This window comes from Rhinolophus ferrumequinum, chromosome 14 (assembly GCF_004115265.2).
Source record: "Rhinolophus ferrumequinum isolate MPI-CBG mRhiFer1 chromosome 14, mRhiFer1_v1.p, whole genome shotgun sequence".
Lineage (NCBI taxonomy): Eukaryota > Metazoa > Chordata > Mammalia > Chiroptera > Rhinolophidae > Rhinolophus > Rhinolophus ferrumequinum.
In genome coordinates, this window is record NC_046297.1 from 55,588,820 (window position 1) to 55,609,144 (window position 20,325).

Here is a 20,325-nt window from a genome sequence, read left to right on the forward strand (position 1 = left end):
GAGGACACACCAACGGGAGAAGAGCCAGGTTTCAAACTAGCTGCCTGATCCCAGGGCCCCGGGGGTGTCTCCGAAACTTTGTCGTTGGGAAAAACGACTTCTCAACTCTCCTTACCCCTTGTCCATTTCTTCTGATTATCCTCCCGGAGCTAAGTCTTCAAGGTGAAAATCACCCTGTGAGTGTGGCAGGCACACCTCCACCAGCAGGTAGACCTCACTGGCTCTGAGGTTGCACAAACTGGATCTGGGATAATCTTTGGATAATCAAATACAAATGATTAAGATAGTTAACCGCCCCCCGCCCCGTGTACTATCCTCTTCCTAATTCTTTCCTCACCCAAAATACTTGCTGTTAGCAGAATTTTACTTCATGGTATGGAGAAGATAAACATGAAATCCTAAATGTAAAAATATACACAGAATGAATTTCATTTTCATACAAAATAGTTCTTTGGTGAGATGATTTTTTTTTGCTCTTAATTCCTGTGCCCAGTGCCCTATGAGGATGAGGACTGGTCAACCATGACCTCCGGAAGTGACAAGGCAGACCTCTGGGAAGTACTCCAGGCAATTCCAGACCTGGGCTGGGGTGCCTGGGCGTGGACACGAAAGCTGGGCTTCCAGGAGCGCTGAGCGAGGAAGTACCCGAATTCCCAGTGGATGCCAGGGCCTCTGGGTCAGAGGTCGAGACAGGCAGGCCTGAACAGTGTGGTTGAAATGTGGCACCTCAGAGGTAGCAACGGTGATGAGCTCTGAGGGTCTGAGCCTGCTGAAGTCTGTTTTAGCTTTTGGAAATTAAGAGACATGAGGAAAACAAAAATAAGAAGCTAGCTAAAACACATCTAAAACCAAATGAGCAAGCAGACAAGATTGTTTTCTATATATTTTATTATTGGCTAGAAAGACATTTCACTATGCAAATGTATTTCTTCCAAGAGTAGCCCCAAAGGGATCTCAAGAGTCCAAGTGAATTCCTTTTCCGGAAACTTCTTTTTCTTAGTTGTTGTATTCTTGAAGAGCCTGGGCCATGAAGAGTTTGCCTAAGTTTTGGGCAGTGAACTCCTTGATGTTCTGGCAGTAAGTATTAATCTGGCCTGTGCATTTGAGAAAGTGAGAGAGAGAGAGAGTCATAATGTTCTACAAATTATAAATGGCCTAGAACACTGGTCAAACAAGAAAATCAGCCTAATACAGAATTTTGTTTTGGTTTGAGTCAAGTAGTTTAAAGAATCAATACTATTTTTCCATAGGGATAATAGAGAATGTTAAGTTCTTAAGCTATCTTCCACTCTCCTGGTTAAATGGAGAAAGGAAAAAAAACGACAATTAAAAAGGTTATCATCAGTTAAGTATATATATTAGCTGTCAACCAAAATGAGCTGACTATGCAGAACAGACCAACACGGTACTGTGACAAATGAGAAAATGGCACTGGCTCTCCTTAACTAGGTCGAGAGAACTACAAACTAACCGACCCACCTGACCCACACATGAACAAGTACAGTAGTGCGACGTCTGTGCTCTGGAAATATTAAGGACTCTTCCTCCCTCCCTCGGGTCACGACAGAGCAGGAGCAGAAAGCTCGTGTGAAGAAAGGACTCTAGCACTGCTTTTAAGTCTTAAAATTAATGATCTAATCTGCTGCAATGGTACATATTTTTTTAAGGTATTAGAAATACAATTCTGCTTACACTGGACCTTAAATAAGGAAACATGTCTCAGTTTCCCAAATTGAATTTATACAAGATGGGAATCACAAAATACAGTGACTGTTTAAATAAAAAAAATTTTTATTACAGTCAAAGACACACTGACATTGATCCTTCTCAAACCGCGCCCCCTTGCTTCAAACGCACGTATCCCATCGTTCCTGCCACTTTCTGAAGCAGGTCTGGAAGTCCTCTTTCGTGAGTGTCTTTAGTTGATCTGTCATGGCTGCCTCGATGTCCTGAATCGATTCAAACCATTTAACTTTCATGGTCATTTTGACTTTGGGAAGAGCCAGAGGTCGCATGGTGCCAGATCTGATGAATGAGGTGGATGAGGACACACCATATTGCTTTTGACAGAAACTGCCTTATATCAGAAGTGATGTGTGACAGGGAGTGTTGCCATGATGGAAGATGAAGTAAAGACACTCACGAAAGAGGACTTCCAGAACTGCTTCAGAAAGTGGCGAGAACGACGGGATAAGTGTGCTTGAAGTGGGGGGGAGTATTTTGAGGGGGATTAATGGCAATGCTTCTTTTACTGTAATATATTTTTTTAATTTAAACATTCACCGTATTTTTTTTATCATACCTCATATGTGTACTAGAAAGTTTTATGGAATTTCGATTCCTCCCCCCTACCCCAAAAATATATCAATAGAATTGAGAAATTGTGGAAGATAAGCTTTTCTTTGAGTAGGATGTTCACTCTAGTAAATGTCTTACAATTGGCTGAATCAAACAGTATTTAACAACATGTATACAGAAATAAGGTATTTCTAGCTAAATAAGAGCATGCATGTCATATATTCAAATCAAGTCCTAATGTAGGACATAAAATCTCCACCACTTATAGGAGTTCTTAAATGTGAAGTATCCCCAGAGAAAGTCCATCCAAAATTATATTCACGTTGCTACAATTTAAGTCAAAATAAGGGAAATACTCTTCTTGAAGTCTGAGAACTCAATCTGGTTCAAACACCCACACACAGACTTGGGCTCAGTGTGAAGCAACACCGTGAAAAGTGAATTGCTTCAGCTAAATGATCTTTTGCATTATGAGACTGTAAATTTTTTTTAGTTTCCATGAAAAATAACTCAAATAAAACCTTTCCATTTCAGAAAAGTTATAATGCCACCTCAAAAATGTTTAGATAAACACAGAGTGAAGCCCTGAAAGGACCTTAAAAGTAGCAAAGACTAACAAATTCTTAAATTTCAGAAATTATAGGTGCTAGATTCAAATTCGTCATTCAACCACTTTAAATGCACTAGCTTTTATGATGTATTTTTTTTGTTTTTTTTCTTGTTGTTGTTTCTTTAATCTCTCATGGTCGTCCGCTTTCTGAAGAACAGAGAACAGCCATGCTTTGCCCTGGCTGACAGTACCTGCAATGAGCAGAGACTCCATCCTGGCTGGGGGCTGGTGTGGTTTGAAAAGTTTGGACAGATCCTCCTCGGGAAGTGGGGGTTCTCCTCGACTCTGGCGCTGCATGTTCTCCTGCTGGCGACGCTGTTGATACTAAAATGCAAAAAGAAAATGACCTGGTTGTATTTCTCCATCTGAGGAGAAAAATGACCTCCCTCACTTCTGCAACCAGTAAAACCCCATTGCTCTGAATTCCAATCTCAGTGTTATAAATGGCAAACCTTGGTAACTCTTGCTTCCAAAAGGCTAAATACGGCAACGGTAGAAGAGAATTCCTTTGTTGTAAACTCTAGTGTCACCCTGAGCTCTAAAAGTCTATTAACTAATGATTCAGAAAAACAAACTGGTTATGTGAGAAACAGGAGGCTTAACAGGCAAAGAAGCCTATGGTGAGGGGGTGAAAAGGAGTAACTTTACCATTTTGACAATGGGGTACATGACAGCATTACAAGTACGATTCATCTTAACTTTAATAACTAAGTAATGAAATACATATGGGGGAGTCTTTCAAATTTATCCCTGTTGACCAAAATAACAATAATACTGATGGCGTTATTATTATATTATTAGAGTATCATCATAACTATTATAATAGTAAACACTATTACTATTCTTAACATCTGTGCTTTAGTTCTATAGCTAAGAATGAATACTAGCTCAGGTAATGCTTCCAGGTAATGCTTCCAAAGATTCTTGTGGTTCTCTGAAGTGAAGGTGGGAATGTATACAAAGGTATAGATCACCTACAAACCTACAAGTCAAATTACAATCAAGAACTAATAGTTGGATGGTTTACAATAGTAGAGGAAATAATATCTGTCACACAGCCTTAAAAGGTCAGGTAATGAGAAACCAAAGTGGGCTAGTAAAAATTTTAAGTCCATGGAGTCCTATGAAAAAAGCAAGGGAAATGATGGTTCTTCCTGAAGTAAGGGAGTAACTTGCTTTGCAGATTCCTACATTTATTATGAGGTTTGAGAATAGAAGTGAGACGAATCTAAAAAGGGTTATGAATAGTAAGTAAGAATAAATGTCAAATGCAAAATTTTAAGACATATTAGAATTCTGAAAAAATATCTGTAAGACTGGTTTCCGGAATCAACTGTCTCATAGATGACGGATTTTCAATTCAATACCTCAGGGTTAGTCCTTTAACTAAAGGAAGAACCAGCAGGAGAACAAAATTAAGCTGGATTTTCTTTTTTTTCCCTCTAACAGAGATTTTCACCATCACCATTTTCACCACCATCTTTTCAGTTAAAAAAAATATATTTTATAGATTTATATGTGTTTTACAATTCTAAGTATGGTAGAAACAAAGTATTTTAAATTTCATTAAATATATGAACACTGATATTTAAAATAATTTTAATACAGTATTTTCAGAACCAAGTTGTGCTTCGAATTCTGTTAACACCACCTAGTTTAAAGTACATTTTAATGGACACAGAGAAAGTGCAATCCCTTTCACGGATAAACATTCTGGAATCCATTTATCTGTGAATCAAATGTTAACATTTCAGAGCAATATAACCCCAATACAATAGTCCAGGAACTGTGAATTGAAAATCATGTGGACTTCAGGCAACACCAATAAAGAAAAGGTTAAGTGGTCATAGCAATCTGTATGTGCATATGAGAATATTCAGGTAATTCTAGGGTTTTTATCCGCATTATACGATCTATTTCACAGCAGTTGGTCTATTACTTCCTATCAAAATTGCTTGCTCTTAATCACAATTGCTCAGTTTTTTAAATGAACTGAAGATTGCTAACTATGTTGCAATGAGCCACTACCAAACCAATTATAGTTAGTAAAGAAATGAGCTGTGACACGCTGGAATCTGTGCCTCTGATTTTCTCAATACATGTGACTCTTATTTGCGTAACCTTGGCATTACAACCTGAGCTTAATATACTGGCTCTCTTTAAGACAGGTATTTTTAAGTACAACTTGTAAATAATATATTAGGAACATACTACACAAAGAACGATTTTTTTTACGTATGATATCGAGTTACTAGCTAACAGTCAATGCTTTAACAGAGATAATTTAGATCATTCCGAAGATGACTCTTGAAGCCTCGTACTTAGAAATGAATTGTTTGTTGAATTTTTCTGTCATACCAACCTGGTGTTTCTGCTGCTGCTGTTTACTCATGTTCCTCATATATGTGTTGTATTTAACTATATCTTGGCTCATTTCATCCACTCTGTCCATCAGCAACTGTAGATTCTTTCCCAAATGATTGCTGAAACGTAAACATGAAACGTAAATATACTGACATACTATATTTTAAAGTTATAGCTCTGCCACTGCTCTGAAGAGTTCTGAAGGATTCAGCGACTCTGCCACTTGCTAAAAGTGTAAGAGCGCACACACACACACACACAAAAGCAAGGGTGGAGGAAAGAATCTGAGTCAGCTTGTTATTCAGCTTTCCTTCCTGAACCCACAACTGGGACAAGAATATCTGAAGTGGCTCCATTTCTTATTGTCTGAACACACGTCAGGGTAGGGCAAGAATATCTATAATGGATATTTTCTTTTCAACCAAGTTTAGCCTGAACCCTTTTCCTTAGCAACCCCTCCCCCAAACCGTACTCCAGAACATTGAAATCGGTAGCTAGAACCGATTTAAGAGGGAGAACCACGCAAACATAATTTCTCTATCTAGCAGGCTTTGGAAGAGCAACAATAGCATTTCTTCTATATAGCAACATCTTCGTATAATGTGGGCTAATGCACACCGCTTTCTGTACGTCACTAATGTACGTGCTAGTACACTGACCATCACGGTCACTGATTTCTGCCTGCAACTATCTGCTACCATGGGAAAGCCTGATACTACATACATTTACTTTAAAATTAACTAGCTGACAAGTAGTACTCATTCATTTATACCAAACAGGTATTTACTAAAGACCATTATGTTCCAGCTTCAGTGTCAGCAAATACGGAGACGACAGTGCATGAGACATTCCATCTTCATGGAGCTTACAATTCACTGGGGGTGGGAAGGAAGGAAGAGGGAGATGGAGAGACACGTTAAACAGTATGTGGTTGGAAAGAGATTTAAAGAGACGACATGCGGAAAGCAAAGGCTGAGAAGGAATCAACCATACAAGAAATAATCTAGGTGGAAAAAAGCACAAGTGGTGAAGGCCTGAGATGGGCGAAAACGCGACAGATAAAAAGAAGCCGCCTGGCCTGGCTGGAGCACAGTGACAGGATAAGGAGGTTAGACAAGCACATGCAGGAAGTCATCAGAGGAGTCACACAACGCCCAACACAGTGAATGAGACCCCTCAACGTCACCGCGAATGGTACCCTGGAGTTGTGAGCGTTTGTGACAAGTTCTGCCTTAAATTTTAAAATGACCACTCTGGTTGCTATGCAGAGAACACACTGGAGAGTTGAAATCAGGAATTCAGTGAAGAGTCTACTGTGGAGTGTTGGCAAGGTTGTAGAGAAACTGGAACACTCGTACATCGTGGTGGGAATTAAAAAATGGTGTAGCTGCTGTGGAAAACAGTTTGGTGGTTCCTCAGAAAGTTAAACATAAAGTGACTATATGACCCAGCAATTCCACTCCTAGGTATATACTCCAGAGAACTGAAAACAAGCTCACACAAAAACCTGTACACGTATGTTAATAGCTGCATAGCCAAAAAGCGGTAAAGCCCCAAATGTCTATCAAAGGGTGAATGGATAAATTATGGTATAGCCATACAAATACTACTGAGTCATACAAAGAATGAAGTACTGATACAAAAAGAATGAAGCGTGACACTTAAAAACATTACACTACGTGAAAGAAGCCAGATCCAAAAGGCCACCTACGGTATGGTTCCATTAACATGAAATGTCCAGAATAGGAAAGCCATACAGACAAAATAATGTGTGCCTACTAGGACATGGGGGAAAAGGGGTGACTACTTATTGGGCATGGGGCTTCTGGCGTGATGAAAATGTTCTGGAATTAGCGGTAATGGTTGCGTAACATTGTGAATACATTAAAAACCAATGAATTGTACACTTCTTAAGATGGTTACAGTGGTGGATTTTGTGTTACGTGAATTTTATCTCTACTTTTAAAACTACACATACACACACACACACAAAACTAACATGGTATTACAGAGAGACAGTGGTAGTTTGGACTAGGACAGTGGCTGTAAGCACGGAGAAAAGCACGCAGAACTGAGAGAGGAATCAAGGTGATTCCCAGTTTCCAGCCTTGAGCAGCTGAATGGCTGGTTTCAGCATTCACAGAGAAAGGGAAGGCTGAGGAAGAAAAAAATTGGCCATACTGGGAATGAATGAAAATAAATCCAGTTAAAATATGGATTCAATATGGATTCCATCTATAACTTGAAGAAAATTAGGTTTCGGCTCTTTCTGAAATAGCAGAAAGAGCACAGAACTGGTACGTGTGAGTGTGTGTGTGTAAATTTACCTTTAATCCCAGATCTAGCACTACTACCTAACCTTGGCAAAATGACTTAACGTATCTAGGAATCGAGGGCTTTTTTCAAATTAAATTTTATTTCTTATTTATCTTATTCCACTGTAATTTAGTGAATCACTCCTAACACTAAAATATTTCTTCCTCTTTGGAAACCAGATTAAGTATTAACTTCTATTTTCTTCTAATTTCTTAATAGTCTGACTTTAATTCACCCATAATTAAGTGTTTGGGCCCATGGTACAAGGTGAGGAATTAAAATTATTTTTTTCCCTGTAGCTAATCCAATGTCTAGATCCATTGATTACACAGTCACATCGCTTTCCAAATAACTTTAGGATTAAAACTGAACAGTACTGTGTCATCTCCCATGTACTCTTTCAACACACATTATCCAGTGCATCCTTCCTTGGCCAGCACTGTTAGATACAGAGGATTAACACTGCTGCACTCAACACATTCCAGTAAGGAGAGGAAGGCGAGCAGATAAATACAACACAGTGGTGGTAACTGCTATAATAGAACAGGATAGAAGAGAGTGTGGTAGATCAGATGCGACGTTCTGGGTTAGGTGACAGCTGAATCTTGAGGTTTGGAAGAGGAGCTGGAGATAGGAGTCAGAGACAAGGAAGGAGGGGGTTCACTGCTGACACTGGGTGCAAGCAGCATGCTCAGAGACGGGCATGAAACGCGTAAGGCAAGACAATCGTACACCGGAGCACAGGAGAAGGGCAAGACTGGGGGTGGAAAAGAGCCATGAAACAAAAGAATGAGACAACAGTCAGAGCACAGAGACTCTTGGAAGCTAAGACTGCGAGTCTGGATTCTATTCTAAGCACAATGGGTAACCAGCCAAAGATTTTAAGCAAAGGAGTAATATGATCATATAATTTGCATTTAGCAAGATCACTGCCATGAAAGAGGAAAAAGGTTAAAAGCAGGAAGTTAGGAGACTGTGAAAGTAATGAGGCGCAGAAATAATGAGGCCCTGGCCTAAGGCTGCAAAAGACAAGGAAGTCTGATGACGTCACTCCAGGAAGGCACACTTCCCGGGAACACTGATGAGCAGACGGGGGCTCGCTGGAGAATGAGAAGCCAGCCAGAGAGCTGTAGTTTCAGAAACTCCAAAGAAAATATTTCAGGACGAAAGGGTTATCAACATAGTCAATGTTTAGAGTCTACATCCAGTAATACAGCAATAAAGTCGCCTTCTGTGACTTTAGTGAGACTTCTAACAACACAGAATCGATGGAACTCTACGTGTTGAGGGTAAGTGGGAAATGAGGAAACACACAGTGACACATAGAAAGTTCTATTAAGAATTTTAACTACAAAAACGGAAGAAAAATGAAGCAAACGGTGAAAGATGGATAATACTGTCATGAGGTTAAAAGATGTTCTTTTTGTAACTTTGTTTTTTAAGATGATGGAGATTTAAACTAGTTTATATGTCCTTAATCTTAGGAAATACACGTTCAAGTAGTTAGGGGTTTAAGAGTCACGTCTGCAATTTACTTTCAAATGGTTCAAGGGAAAGAGTACACATTTTTTATGTCTACAGATAGAGAGCAGGTACTAATGTGGCAAGATACATAACTGGTGAAGCTAGGTAAAAGGTTTGTGGGTGTTCACTGTATTATTCTTTCAATTTTTCTGAAGAGTTGAACGCTTTCAAATTGCCTGAAAGTCGAAAAAACACGTCAATAAACATTAGTAGAAAAGAACAAGTACAGGGCGAAACTGAAAATATGCAGAAGGAGCGCATAGAAACAGAGTGAGATCCTGAGAAGGCAGGAGGGACAGGATGGGACTGGCCTAAGGGGAGACACTGACCCTTTCAATGGAAGAACTGAGGCCCAAAGAGCTATATTAAATACAAGAATTAACTACGGGAGTCATAATTAACTACACAATTGTTAAATATTTCATTTGTGCCCTTACATGCAACAGGAATTCAGAGAAGGGAAAGATCCCTATCAATCCTATGACCAGGCAATTGTGGGGGCTAGGGTGGGAGAGGAAGTGTGCAGTGACCGTGGAGGAAACCATGCAGATGAAGAAGGCAAGTTGCTGTTGTACACAGAAAAAGATCTGGTATTTGTTTCCACAGCTTAAATCTTGGAGGCCAACTACACTTATTTCAGCAATGAGAAAGGTACGACTAGAATAGATCCTCCCTCTCCACCTAAAAATGCCTTTAGTGTAAAGCATTAATATTACGTGTTGTAGGTATATGCAATTATGGTGAAAAAACACAAGCATAGACATGTGGACTTTAAACATTTTATAACATTTAGATAACTATAATGCTCTTCAGAAATATATCCAATAAGAAATACTTAAAAATTTGCACAACAGGCCTTGTAAGGCAAAAGGAACTAACAGTAACACAGAACTATTTCACAGAAACCAGGAAATCACGTGTCCATCACCAAAGGCAATTTTATGGGGATCTTTTCAGTACCAGTTCAACTAGAATACTGAAACAGGGAGCTATTGTTAGGAGTTTCAATAAAATCGCCTTTTCTTTTATTGTCAAGGAAACAAAGAACTAAAACCAGATAAACAGATGTCAGCCAAGACGTGCAGTGATAAGTCAGCTCTGTCTAAGATATCAATTATCCGTATTATCCTTATGTATGATACCCACCCTTGCTTCACCTTTTTAAAGAGAAAATAAAAACAATTTTTTTTTCATGTGTGAAAAGCTGAAGGCTTGTGTGTAACACATTTTTAAACAATTAATAAAGGCTGTAATGAAATAATCATTACTAAAACTTTCATCGAATAAAATTAAATATAGGAAGTTTTTTAAATGAAAGGGAATATAGTATGTTTTATTCACAGCATAAAACAAATTTATCAGGTAAATCAAAGAACTGGTCTCCACATATGGGTTGTGAAAAGCAAGACCAAGCAAAATGTTGAAGGAGGTGCTTAAGAATAATTTCTGATGCAGTTTCTTACAAAAAATTTTATGGCAACTGGCCTGATTACCATCATCATGCTATTAGAGTTATAAATTAAAATCTGAAATGAACAAAGCTTTTAAAATATTATTATCAATTTGGGTCAATGAGATAATAGTCCATTAGTATAAGCATTACTTCAAGGTTGTTTCATGTTTTTTCTCCCAACAGAACACCAATTTACCCCTTAAATAACTTAACATGGAAAGCAAAGGGCCTCTCTTCCTATTTTACATAAAACACAGAGGATAAAAACTGTAATAAAATATTTGTCTAGATCTTAGTAGCTATGGCGAACTGGGAATGTTTTCTTGCTTATTATAACAAATGCTTTGGACAAACAGACGTTGTAGGCTAGCTCACTGGTAATGCTAAAGCACAGAAGGGCTATATGTGTTTTGTATGCTCAATAAAGGAAGCTTGGGAAAAGCTGAAGACATAAATTATATAAGCAAAAGCTTTCGCATAGTAAATTTAAAATTAGTATATAACAACATACTTAATTCATCAAATTGTAACCTTGCATGCTGAAAAGGTTCTCAGCTCAAAGCTTTAAATACAGGTGTGCCGAGTGTGTTTGTAAAAGCAATAAAGAAAAATATGACCTTCTAAAAGAGACAAATTAAAGGACTATTATGAATATATGTTTTTAGTCAAACAGTACACTCTTTGATGCCAAATCAGCCTCGCAACCTAGCTGTCTCACTTAGCACTGTTTACTATCCAGTTTCCATCTTCTGCCCCTTTACAGACTTTCTAGTAGCCTCTGGTGGATTCCTGCAATGAAAGGTGGCACTTCAAACACAAGTTCTTCTCCATCCAAGAGCATGGAGAAGAACACGGGGCTCTCTGGTCCTTCTGAGTTTATCCCACTTGTCTTACAGCGAAGCATCTTATATTTTTCTGTGGTACAAGCTTCTATCTGGGATAACTGGAAATTTGACAAGTAACTGAGCTTCTGTTCCAAACTGGTGGCTGAAGAAAACACACTTTGTTTCTTTTAGCCATTCAACAAATGCCCATTGATTGACTACCTATTCTGTCCATTCTACAGGTCTGCTGTTAGCCTTTTCCCACCACAGAACAATCATGAATACCAAGCTTAAAGGGCACTGAAGAGGAGCTATATACACAACTCTGTTAATATTTCTGTGAAGAGAAATAAATGAGGAGAAAAGAAACATTAATTCTATAAAAGAAACAATCTGTTTTGGAACATTTTAGTCAGCATTTTACAAATATAATAAATAATATCTTAGCAACTAGATAGCCAAAGCAGTCACAGTGGAGGAAATTACGTCACCACTGTCTCAGATAGCAAAAGCCAGTGCCAGGTCCAGAAAATTCTAATTTTAGTTGAAAATTCAAACTGGAAGCTTTCTACTAATAAAGTCTGCATCTGAACAAGGGCAAATGTCTCCGGTAAAACAAAAAAAAGTACTTTTGGTTTTCTCCCGAGCATTATTAAATATCCAGACACAATACTACAAGCCTCCAAGGATAGTGCCCAATAAATAAAGAGCCAAATAAAAACCCCTCCCACATGGGCATTTACCTTATCAGAACAAAAATGATGCAGCAAAGGCAGCAGAGGGTTCTTAGATTAGGAGCTAATTAGGATTCAAACACTGTTTCACTTTATCAGGTTGGCGTTTTTCCTGGGACCTGAGCAAGGCGGGACAAGTACTACATGTTGTTACATATGTCTGGGTAACCTCAAAATGTGCTTAAGTAATTTTCTTCTTGTTTCATAGGTTAAAGTCTAAGTAAAGGAATCTTTTGCAGAAAGAGATAAAAAGGGACTTTTCATTAGGCAGGGCCACTTACCTGCTGGCAAGACTCAGCAACTCATGTTTATCTGCTACAGCTGACTTCTTCTCGAGCTCCCACATTAGGACATTGATCAGATGGGAATTTTTAATTACAATCGGCACTTCTTCAAACATGTGCTCAAAGGTGATACTTCCCTTTTTCAATCTGTGAAGCATGTTAAAAATACTTCAGTCTGGTGGTCAGAAGTAAATGTTAAATTGACTATTTCATACATTTTCCCTAATTACAGGCCCTCTCTCGGATATTTGTTTGTTTCATTAGCACTCTCTAAAAAAGGGAGAGAATGAGTTTTACAATCAAGCATAAGTCAAATGATTTGAATAACTTTGAAAATGATCCAAGTTTGAGCTAGAAGCCTAAAAAATAAGATTCTTGGCAAAAGAAACTATTCTTTCCTTGTGATCAGGTATCTTAAAAATTTCAGTGATACTAAAATGTAAGTATCACAGGAAGTTATGCTATATAATCTGTATCTAAAACCTTTAAAATAAATAGCTAGAAAAAGTAAATACTGAAGTTCTTGGAAAGTTCATTTAAAAAGCCCACTGAACTGAAGAGATTATCAACTAGTAGACTACCACTCACAGAATATTCCTTTGGTTCCAAACACAGCAAGAATGTAACTTCTCTGTAGTTTAGTTATACACCATACCCAGAAATTCATCAGTTAGCTTTTCTTTTTAAATTCCTTGCACCTTAATTGCTTTAGGAGCCAAAAAGGAAACTAGCAATGAACTGTATGTCTGTCCTACAATAAGTCAAAAACACCACCTTTAAATAAGAAATAAAAATTCCTACAATGAATAGAAAATGAAAGAATTCTGAATATTTCTTTAAAATTTTAAAGTAAGTATTCCAATGCCATTGTGTAGGATCACAAAACAGCTTTATTGATTAATTCTCTGCATACTTGTTACCCATAAAATTTCCAGTGAACCACATCCCCTATGGAATCCTTAAAATGCTTCTTTCCCAGCCCCCTCCCCACGAAATAGGAGCTCAGAAAGTCAGACACACAGCTCACAGAAGTACTGACACAGAGCTTACAATGTGAGAGCCCATGATCACTTGTTCCATGTTATTTAATCACGAATTTCTTCAAATCCAGTAGCTGACTAATTCCCACTCTCCCTGAATTCACCCTTGGTGAGAACAGATGAGACGTTCCATAACGAATAGCTTAAATGGAAAGGGAGGGATCCAGTGGTACTTGGCCACGCAGAAAACTCCTACCGTCCACATGGCAAAAGCATTACCACACCACCACCGAGTATTCAATAAACGTGGCAAGCTAAAATCTTAAAAGAAAAACACCCAGTCCTTTACCACATGCCTTACAGGCCCCCAAACACTTACGCTTCAGGAGAAAAATCCTTCTCTTTACAAACTTCCATCAGTTTAGGAGTCAGTCTGTATGCCTTCAGTGAGAGAGACCCTTGGGCAGTTTTTATGGGATCTCAAATAAGGAAAAGAGAAAGAAATTACTAAGAATTTTGTCACTGCCAGTGCTTAAATGGCACTGGTTCTAGGCACATGCTGTCACTTAGCATACAACCTTGGCAAAATGCAGATCAAAATAAATAACCGGAACACAGTTTGAAGCAGATTCAAGCCAGTACAGCAAACAGTAACTGAAAATGGAGGAACCTATCATCCTACGTATAATAGGTAGAATAACTTCCTCCCTAAAGTAAAAACAGAAGATTCAAAGTACAGTTATTTTCAAATCAATTCCTCAGCCAGAATCAGTAATCTTGATTAAAATGAAATATATCATATGTTCTATACATCTTACATACATCTGGTATAACTAGAAGGAAAATACTGACGAATATTATTAAATATGAAAACTCACTGCATGCACTTGTGTAGCTCTTCAGTCGGCTAATGTAAATGAACAGCCCTGCAAACAAAATTTATCTATCCTAATAATCACTGTTCAAATTTCTTAGTTAAAATAAATTTAAAAACAAAACCATTAAAGTCAAAGTGCTATCACAAAAGTGTCTTTTTAGTTTCAGAGAAACTCATTTTGTCAAAACTAACTACTTAAACACTCCCCGCTAAGGGAGCTTAGCACTTGCTGCATGATAACGGCTCCGGCATGCCAATATTCACCTAAAACCTGTGTTAACATTCATGTTGTCTGAAACTTAACACAGTGAAACTTTTCGCAATAGGTGATAAAATGAAAACCAAAATAGATTGAAACAAGTGGAAAATTCATCAAGGTCTGATGATGCAATGTTTCCAGCCAATATAAGTACACTTTAACAACTTGTTCTTTACTGTAATCCAATTGTTAACATACTGAAACAATTTTGGGGCAGCTCATAAGATTGATCGTATTCATTAGTATTTTTTCTGACAGATACTCAGGACGTTACATTTACTTCTCAGCTGGAAACTATATGCAAGTCTGCCAGATATGGCAAACTGTGAGTGTTTGGGGAGGGGGAAGGCTATAAAGCTGTTAAATTGCCTACAGTTCTGATACAGCACAGAACATCTGGTCTGGAGAGCTTGAGGAAACACCATTAAATAGGCCGAAAAGAAAAAAATCTTTGTGCTAAGAAACAGTCCAGGTTTTGTACGCTGCTGTCAGAGGTATAAAAAAAAAAAACTTGGCCCACTGTGTTATGATTGGTCAGTCACGTACAGAGCCAGACACTCGAGCAATCCGGGTTTGTTAGACATCTGGTCTAGTTCCACCAGCCCCTTCAAATGAGGGAGGGGAGCTGGAGGAATAAAAACGAAGCAGCTACTCCAGCATTCCAAAATGTACACATCAGGGCTCTGATAGCAAGAAAAATAAACAGAAAGAAGGAAACCCTGTCTAGACTTAGCTGCTGCTGAGGCTGCTGCAGAAACAGGGTTGGTATTTACATGAGAAGGCCTGCCAGGCTGCTCTTAAGAGGCAAAAAGACAGAAAGCAAAAATAGTAGGAATAATATTAAGGGAAGAAAAGAATAATAAAGGAAACTCCTACAAACCGTAAATGAGAACGACAGATTCTTCAATGGCATGCTGGTAACTGAACTGAGAATCGAGGAGCGCCCGGGTGACGAACGAGCCATAGTACGTGGACTGGTACCAGCCCACGTGGAGATGGTCGATGTTTACATGGCGAAGGCTTCGCATCATTTCCATCTGATACTGGACTAGATGATGCGGAGGAGGGGATACAACAGAAATTAATGATGCCACCAACAGTAAACAATCTTTCTGGAAACACACTTCTGCACAACTATTTATTAGCTAAAGGGAACAGGTTTCCGGATTTAAAATTCATTCCGCTCCCATACAAAGAAAATAACATTAAGTTTTCAAGTCATTTCAAATTGCTAGGGCTTTCCTTTGTTTCATTAGCGAAAAAATATTTTGTAAAGAAAGTATTAAAAACACAATAATAATACCTCGTTCTAAACCAGGAATTATTTATTAAATGTAGTTTCCACTCCCCTTCTTAAGACCCTAAAAATAGTAAATATTTAAGAAAAAAAGGTGTGTAATTACTAAACTGATAGTTAAGAAGTTTCATTTGAATTAATACGTGAGAACTGTTATCAGTGTCTTCTTCAACACTCTTTAGAGCTGAGAAGTTAAAACCATCAAAAAAACTAACGGGGAAACAATTAACTACCACATTATTTAAATATGAACAGAATACAAGCTGTAGCTGATTTAAAATATAAGAATTCATTTTTGCCTTCATCTGGTGCCCCCTGCTGCATATGCTAAATTTAAAAAAGAATTATTTTTTCTTGTCTCTGTGTTGCTTTGTGTTAAGTAATACGTAATATTTTTTTCATTAGAACAGAGTTTTATTTTAATCTCCATATATGGAATAAAAACGTTAAGTGACTTTTACTTTTGTCAAATTAATGACTATAATGTGCATTATTAACTTAAAGCAGCATCTCTAGAAAAATAGGTGCAAACTGACAATAAATAAAACATTTAAAAAAGCAATATAGCCCGATAATGAGTAGCAATTATGTGATACAGGAGAAAATTTTATAGTCAAAATAATATCCAAGCCATTTCTATTATAATGAATGCTAACTATGTTGAGTAAACATATTTTCTTAACTTGGAATCTAACCACTTCATTTTTAAAACTCAATCAGGTTTTAACAAAAGTAGTTACATGTCTGTCACTTCCTTGGTTATAGCACCACAGTTTTACAAAGCAAGACAAGATTCAGGAACATTAAGTAAAAAAGAACCTTCCTCAGATGGACAAGGTCTTATTTTACAACACTCTTACCAGGCAAAGAAATTACAAATCGGCTTATTCCAAGGAAGGTTCTATTTCTCACGATAAAAAATGGCAGCCAACTCATCAACTACTCAAAAATTATGTGTTTTTTTTTTTTAATTTTTCCTTTTATACACAATATGATGGCCCCAAGAAGCAGCAGCATAGAATTAACATGATAATCTTCTGTCAATTATCTTTTATCTTAAATTTGTGTCTCTTCAGCACATGAAATCCCAGCTAGCTGTAAGGTTCATAGACACTGCATAAATTTGGGACAAAACCAGTGACGCAGTTTCTTACTGCTTTAAAATTCCATAACCCTCTAAAATAAAATCACTGATTTGGCTAATGAAGTTTAATCAAATTTAACCTACAAATGAAAAGTTTCAATATTACAAGAGTCAGACTAAAATGCTCATTTATTTTAAAGGGATAAGGAAGAAGTGATGGGGAGAGATGACCGAGCAACTGACAGCACAAATACCGTTTTATAGAACAAGTTTTGAACACTCCATACTACCAAAACATCTGTTTAGCTATAACATAAGCAGGGGTGAGATTCTATCAACTTGCAGGAATAGGAAAGAAGAAAAGACTTGGAATCTAGAGGTCTAGGTTCTCATGCCAGCTCTGAGGTTTCTCCCGGGGGGAATCTTGCTGTCCAGTTAATGAGCCTGCCCTGACACTCAGCTTGCCCATCTCCTAAAAGATCTGAGAACTCATCCCAGACAAAATGCTCTGACTGCACATTGTTCATCAGATATGCTAATTATAAGTAATGATTTTTCTATAAACTAAAGCAGGGCCTCCAGCATGCATTAATACTGAACAAAACAATGTATTTGTCTGAAAATATTCTGTAAGCTTATTAAGTCTCCCTTTAAATAGCCTGAAAATAGCAAATTTTATGAGAGCATTTTCAGGATGCAGGCGGTAAAAACAACAACTCGATAATCGATAGCAAACCTCCAAATTCCTTCTTCATCCAGAGTCTCACCTACCTTACAGCCCCCTGGATAAGGACAAGAATTAAAATGAAGTGTTTCGATTAGGGAAGAGACTGAGGGATCTGAGGCCTGCTGTCCTGTGGAGTTAGCACTGCTCCAACTTACTGATCTCTGGGCATAAGGACACAGAAGTGTAGAGATGAGCTGCTACATTATTGGGGACTGAGGGGGCCACTTGCATTTTCCTCATCTACAACTTAGAAAATCGTGACACCCATCTTTTGCAAGACTGTAATAAAAACTTTGTTTTTAAGGTCATAAGAGTTTTCACAAGATCTAAATACTATAGATGAGTATAGTATAAAAATGTAACTGCTGAGGGGTGGCCGGTTAGCTCCATTGGTTAGAGCGTGGTACTACTCCTAGCACCAAGGTTACCGGTTCAATCCCCACATGGGCCACAGTGAGCTGCGCCCTCCTTAAAAAAAAAAAAAAAAGAAAAAAAAAAGAATTTTAACTGTTAAGATCAATGACAGGTAAGTTGATAAAATTGCTTTTTCAAATCTACAGCACACTGGAATTTCACTATTACACAAAAAATTATGTGCTGGGCCTATTTTATGTGAAATTTCCAGATATTCTCTATCCTGGTTTGGATTTACCACCTCAATTTAAAAAATTAAAAAACAAACAAAAAAACGCACAACTTAACAAAAAAAGAAAGTCCTCTTGGAGACATCACACACGGAAAGAAAGGATCTATAAGGACTGATCTGTGAGAAGATAAAGATGGGGTCCTCACCAGGACGACTCTCATATGAAGCTCCAATAAACACATGGCTTGAGAGGTCACTTTGATTTAATAAAATTTTCTTACAAGTGATATTTTTTCTATTATATACAAGCCGAGCTACAAGAAACAACTCACAAACAGCTAGTGAACTGCTTTATCTCTGCAGACTTTTAGGTCTGAGTCCTCTTCCTAATGTTGACACAGACGTGTGACCCTTGTCTCCCTGCACCCACGCCGGTTTTCCTCCTCCTCCAACACACGTTTTCAAAAAGCACAAAACCAAAACCCTGCAAAAGATATGTAGAGATAAGAAATGCAGAGCAAAACCTGCTCCCGGAAGCCACCAGCCACCGTTAATCAATAGATCTGAGCCGTCACACCAGCTGACACCTATTTACCCCTCTGGCTTACGAAAGAGACAGGGAAAAAATCATGAAATGGTGACATGCCAATAAATTTTACACAGGAAATAAGGAACCGTCATTCCAGATTCTAATCACCAGGGCAAATGCCACTGCTTTTGTGGCTATGCTAGTCTCCTTCAGGAGTTACATTGTGGGAGGTAGGGAAGGAAGGAGGGGAAGAGGCTCCCGCTGACAAGAGGCAGTGAGGATGCTGTGTCCGGCCCAGCCCAGAGGCTCTGCCCCATGGGGAGATACAGCTCTGCCTTCTCACGCCCAGGTCCTGCCCGCCTCACTTCCCTGGGTCGGATTTTTAACTGGAGGATATAAAGGATGGGGCTAGACGGAGATAGGGTTCACTCCTATCTAGGGAGTGCCTCACACTTCAGAACAAAGAGAATCACTTCAAAAGAAATAAAAGGAAACAAAAAAGGAAAAGAGAAAATGAGGCTCCTTGCTACAAAGTACCTTTTCGTATTGCTGAGTTAATGCTGATCAATGAAGAAATCCCACTTACAGGCAACTTTGTAGAGTTGGTCCAGGGTTAGATACACTTTGAATTTTGTTCTAAAGTTATACTTAACAGAAGCCCAAGCAGCAACTGAACCAGTCGTATTCAGTTAATGGCTAAATAATCCTGGGGAATTTCCCAAAGATGACTAGCAAAGGGAAAAAATATTTGGAGAGGGGACTATTTTAAAATGTATGATAATATCCACCAGAAGAGCTCAGAATTGTGCAGTGAAAAGTTTAGGGCCTTTTAAACATTCTTAGTTTAAAAAGCCAATACCCTATCAACTGAGAAAACAGTGAACAGCAAATGAGTTTCAAAGACAAATTAGAAGTTACAACTAAGCTGACTCAAATTTCTAATACAAAAGCTACACTTAGATGCAACTGAGATGGTGCTACAAAATTTGGAAGAATTATAAAAATAAGCTGAAGTTTTATAAATCTCTTTCACCTCTAGGATTGTCTTCATTGGCTAAGCCCCTCCCAAGCAAAGGAGAGCCTGGTTTACAACACTAAATAACTGCGGGAAGTCTGGCATCGGTATATTCATATTCACTTTTTCCAGATACCCTCTTTGCAAAACAGCCAACTGTAAATTGCCTAGAGCTAAAACTGTCTTAACTAAGGCAGGCTGTCCAGTGACAATTCCTTTCAAAACATCCGCCACATTTGTTGGGCTTTCTCTTGTTTTATCTTCAAATATGAAAACACTGAGAAGAATATGTTGTCTTATATCTAAATGTGACACCTGGAGTTGCACTGCCAAGCAGCCACACTGGCGTCGGAGATGGGAGCTCTGAAGACCACTGGGCAGGGCAATGGGGGAAGCAGCTCTTGTTCAGCAGTCATTAACCAGCATTCTTTTCATTTTCGCCTTCAATTCCTCACCCTCGTTTTAAAAATTATCTTTTCCATTTTATTATTTTAAGTGAGCCCTCATGAAATACAATTTCTCACTAAAAAACAGGAACAAAGAATCGCCACAGTTAGCTAGGCT

At 38.2% G+C, this 20,325-nt stretch overlaps 1 protein-coding gene across 1 annotated transcript in view; it reads right to left on the reverse strand.

Moving 5' to 3' along the window:
- Nucleotides 1–870: 870 nt before the first annotated feature.
- EIF3H (eukaryotic translation initiation factor 3 subunit H) overlaps nucleotides 871–20,325 on the reverse strand; it is a 90,116-nt gene continuing 70,661 nt past the window's right edge. The window contains exons 3-8 of the mRNA XM_033126946.1: nucleotides 15,404–15,571; nucleotides 13,767–13,866; nucleotides 12,405–12,554; nucleotides 5,271–5,391; nucleotides 3,100–3,232; nucleotides 871–1,094 (exon numbers count right to left, since the gene is read on the reverse strand). Coding sequence (XP_032982837.1) covers nucleotides 997–1,094; nucleotides 3,100–3,232; nucleotides 5,271–5,391; nucleotides 12,405–12,554; nucleotides 13,767–13,866; nucleotides 15,404–15,571 — 770 coding nt within the window. The 3' untranslated portion in view covers nucleotides 871–996. The remainder of the gene's footprint in view (nucleotides 1,095–3,099; nucleotides 3,233–5,270; nucleotides 5,392–12,404; nucleotides 12,555–13,766; nucleotides 13,867–15,403; nucleotides 15,572–20,325) is intronic.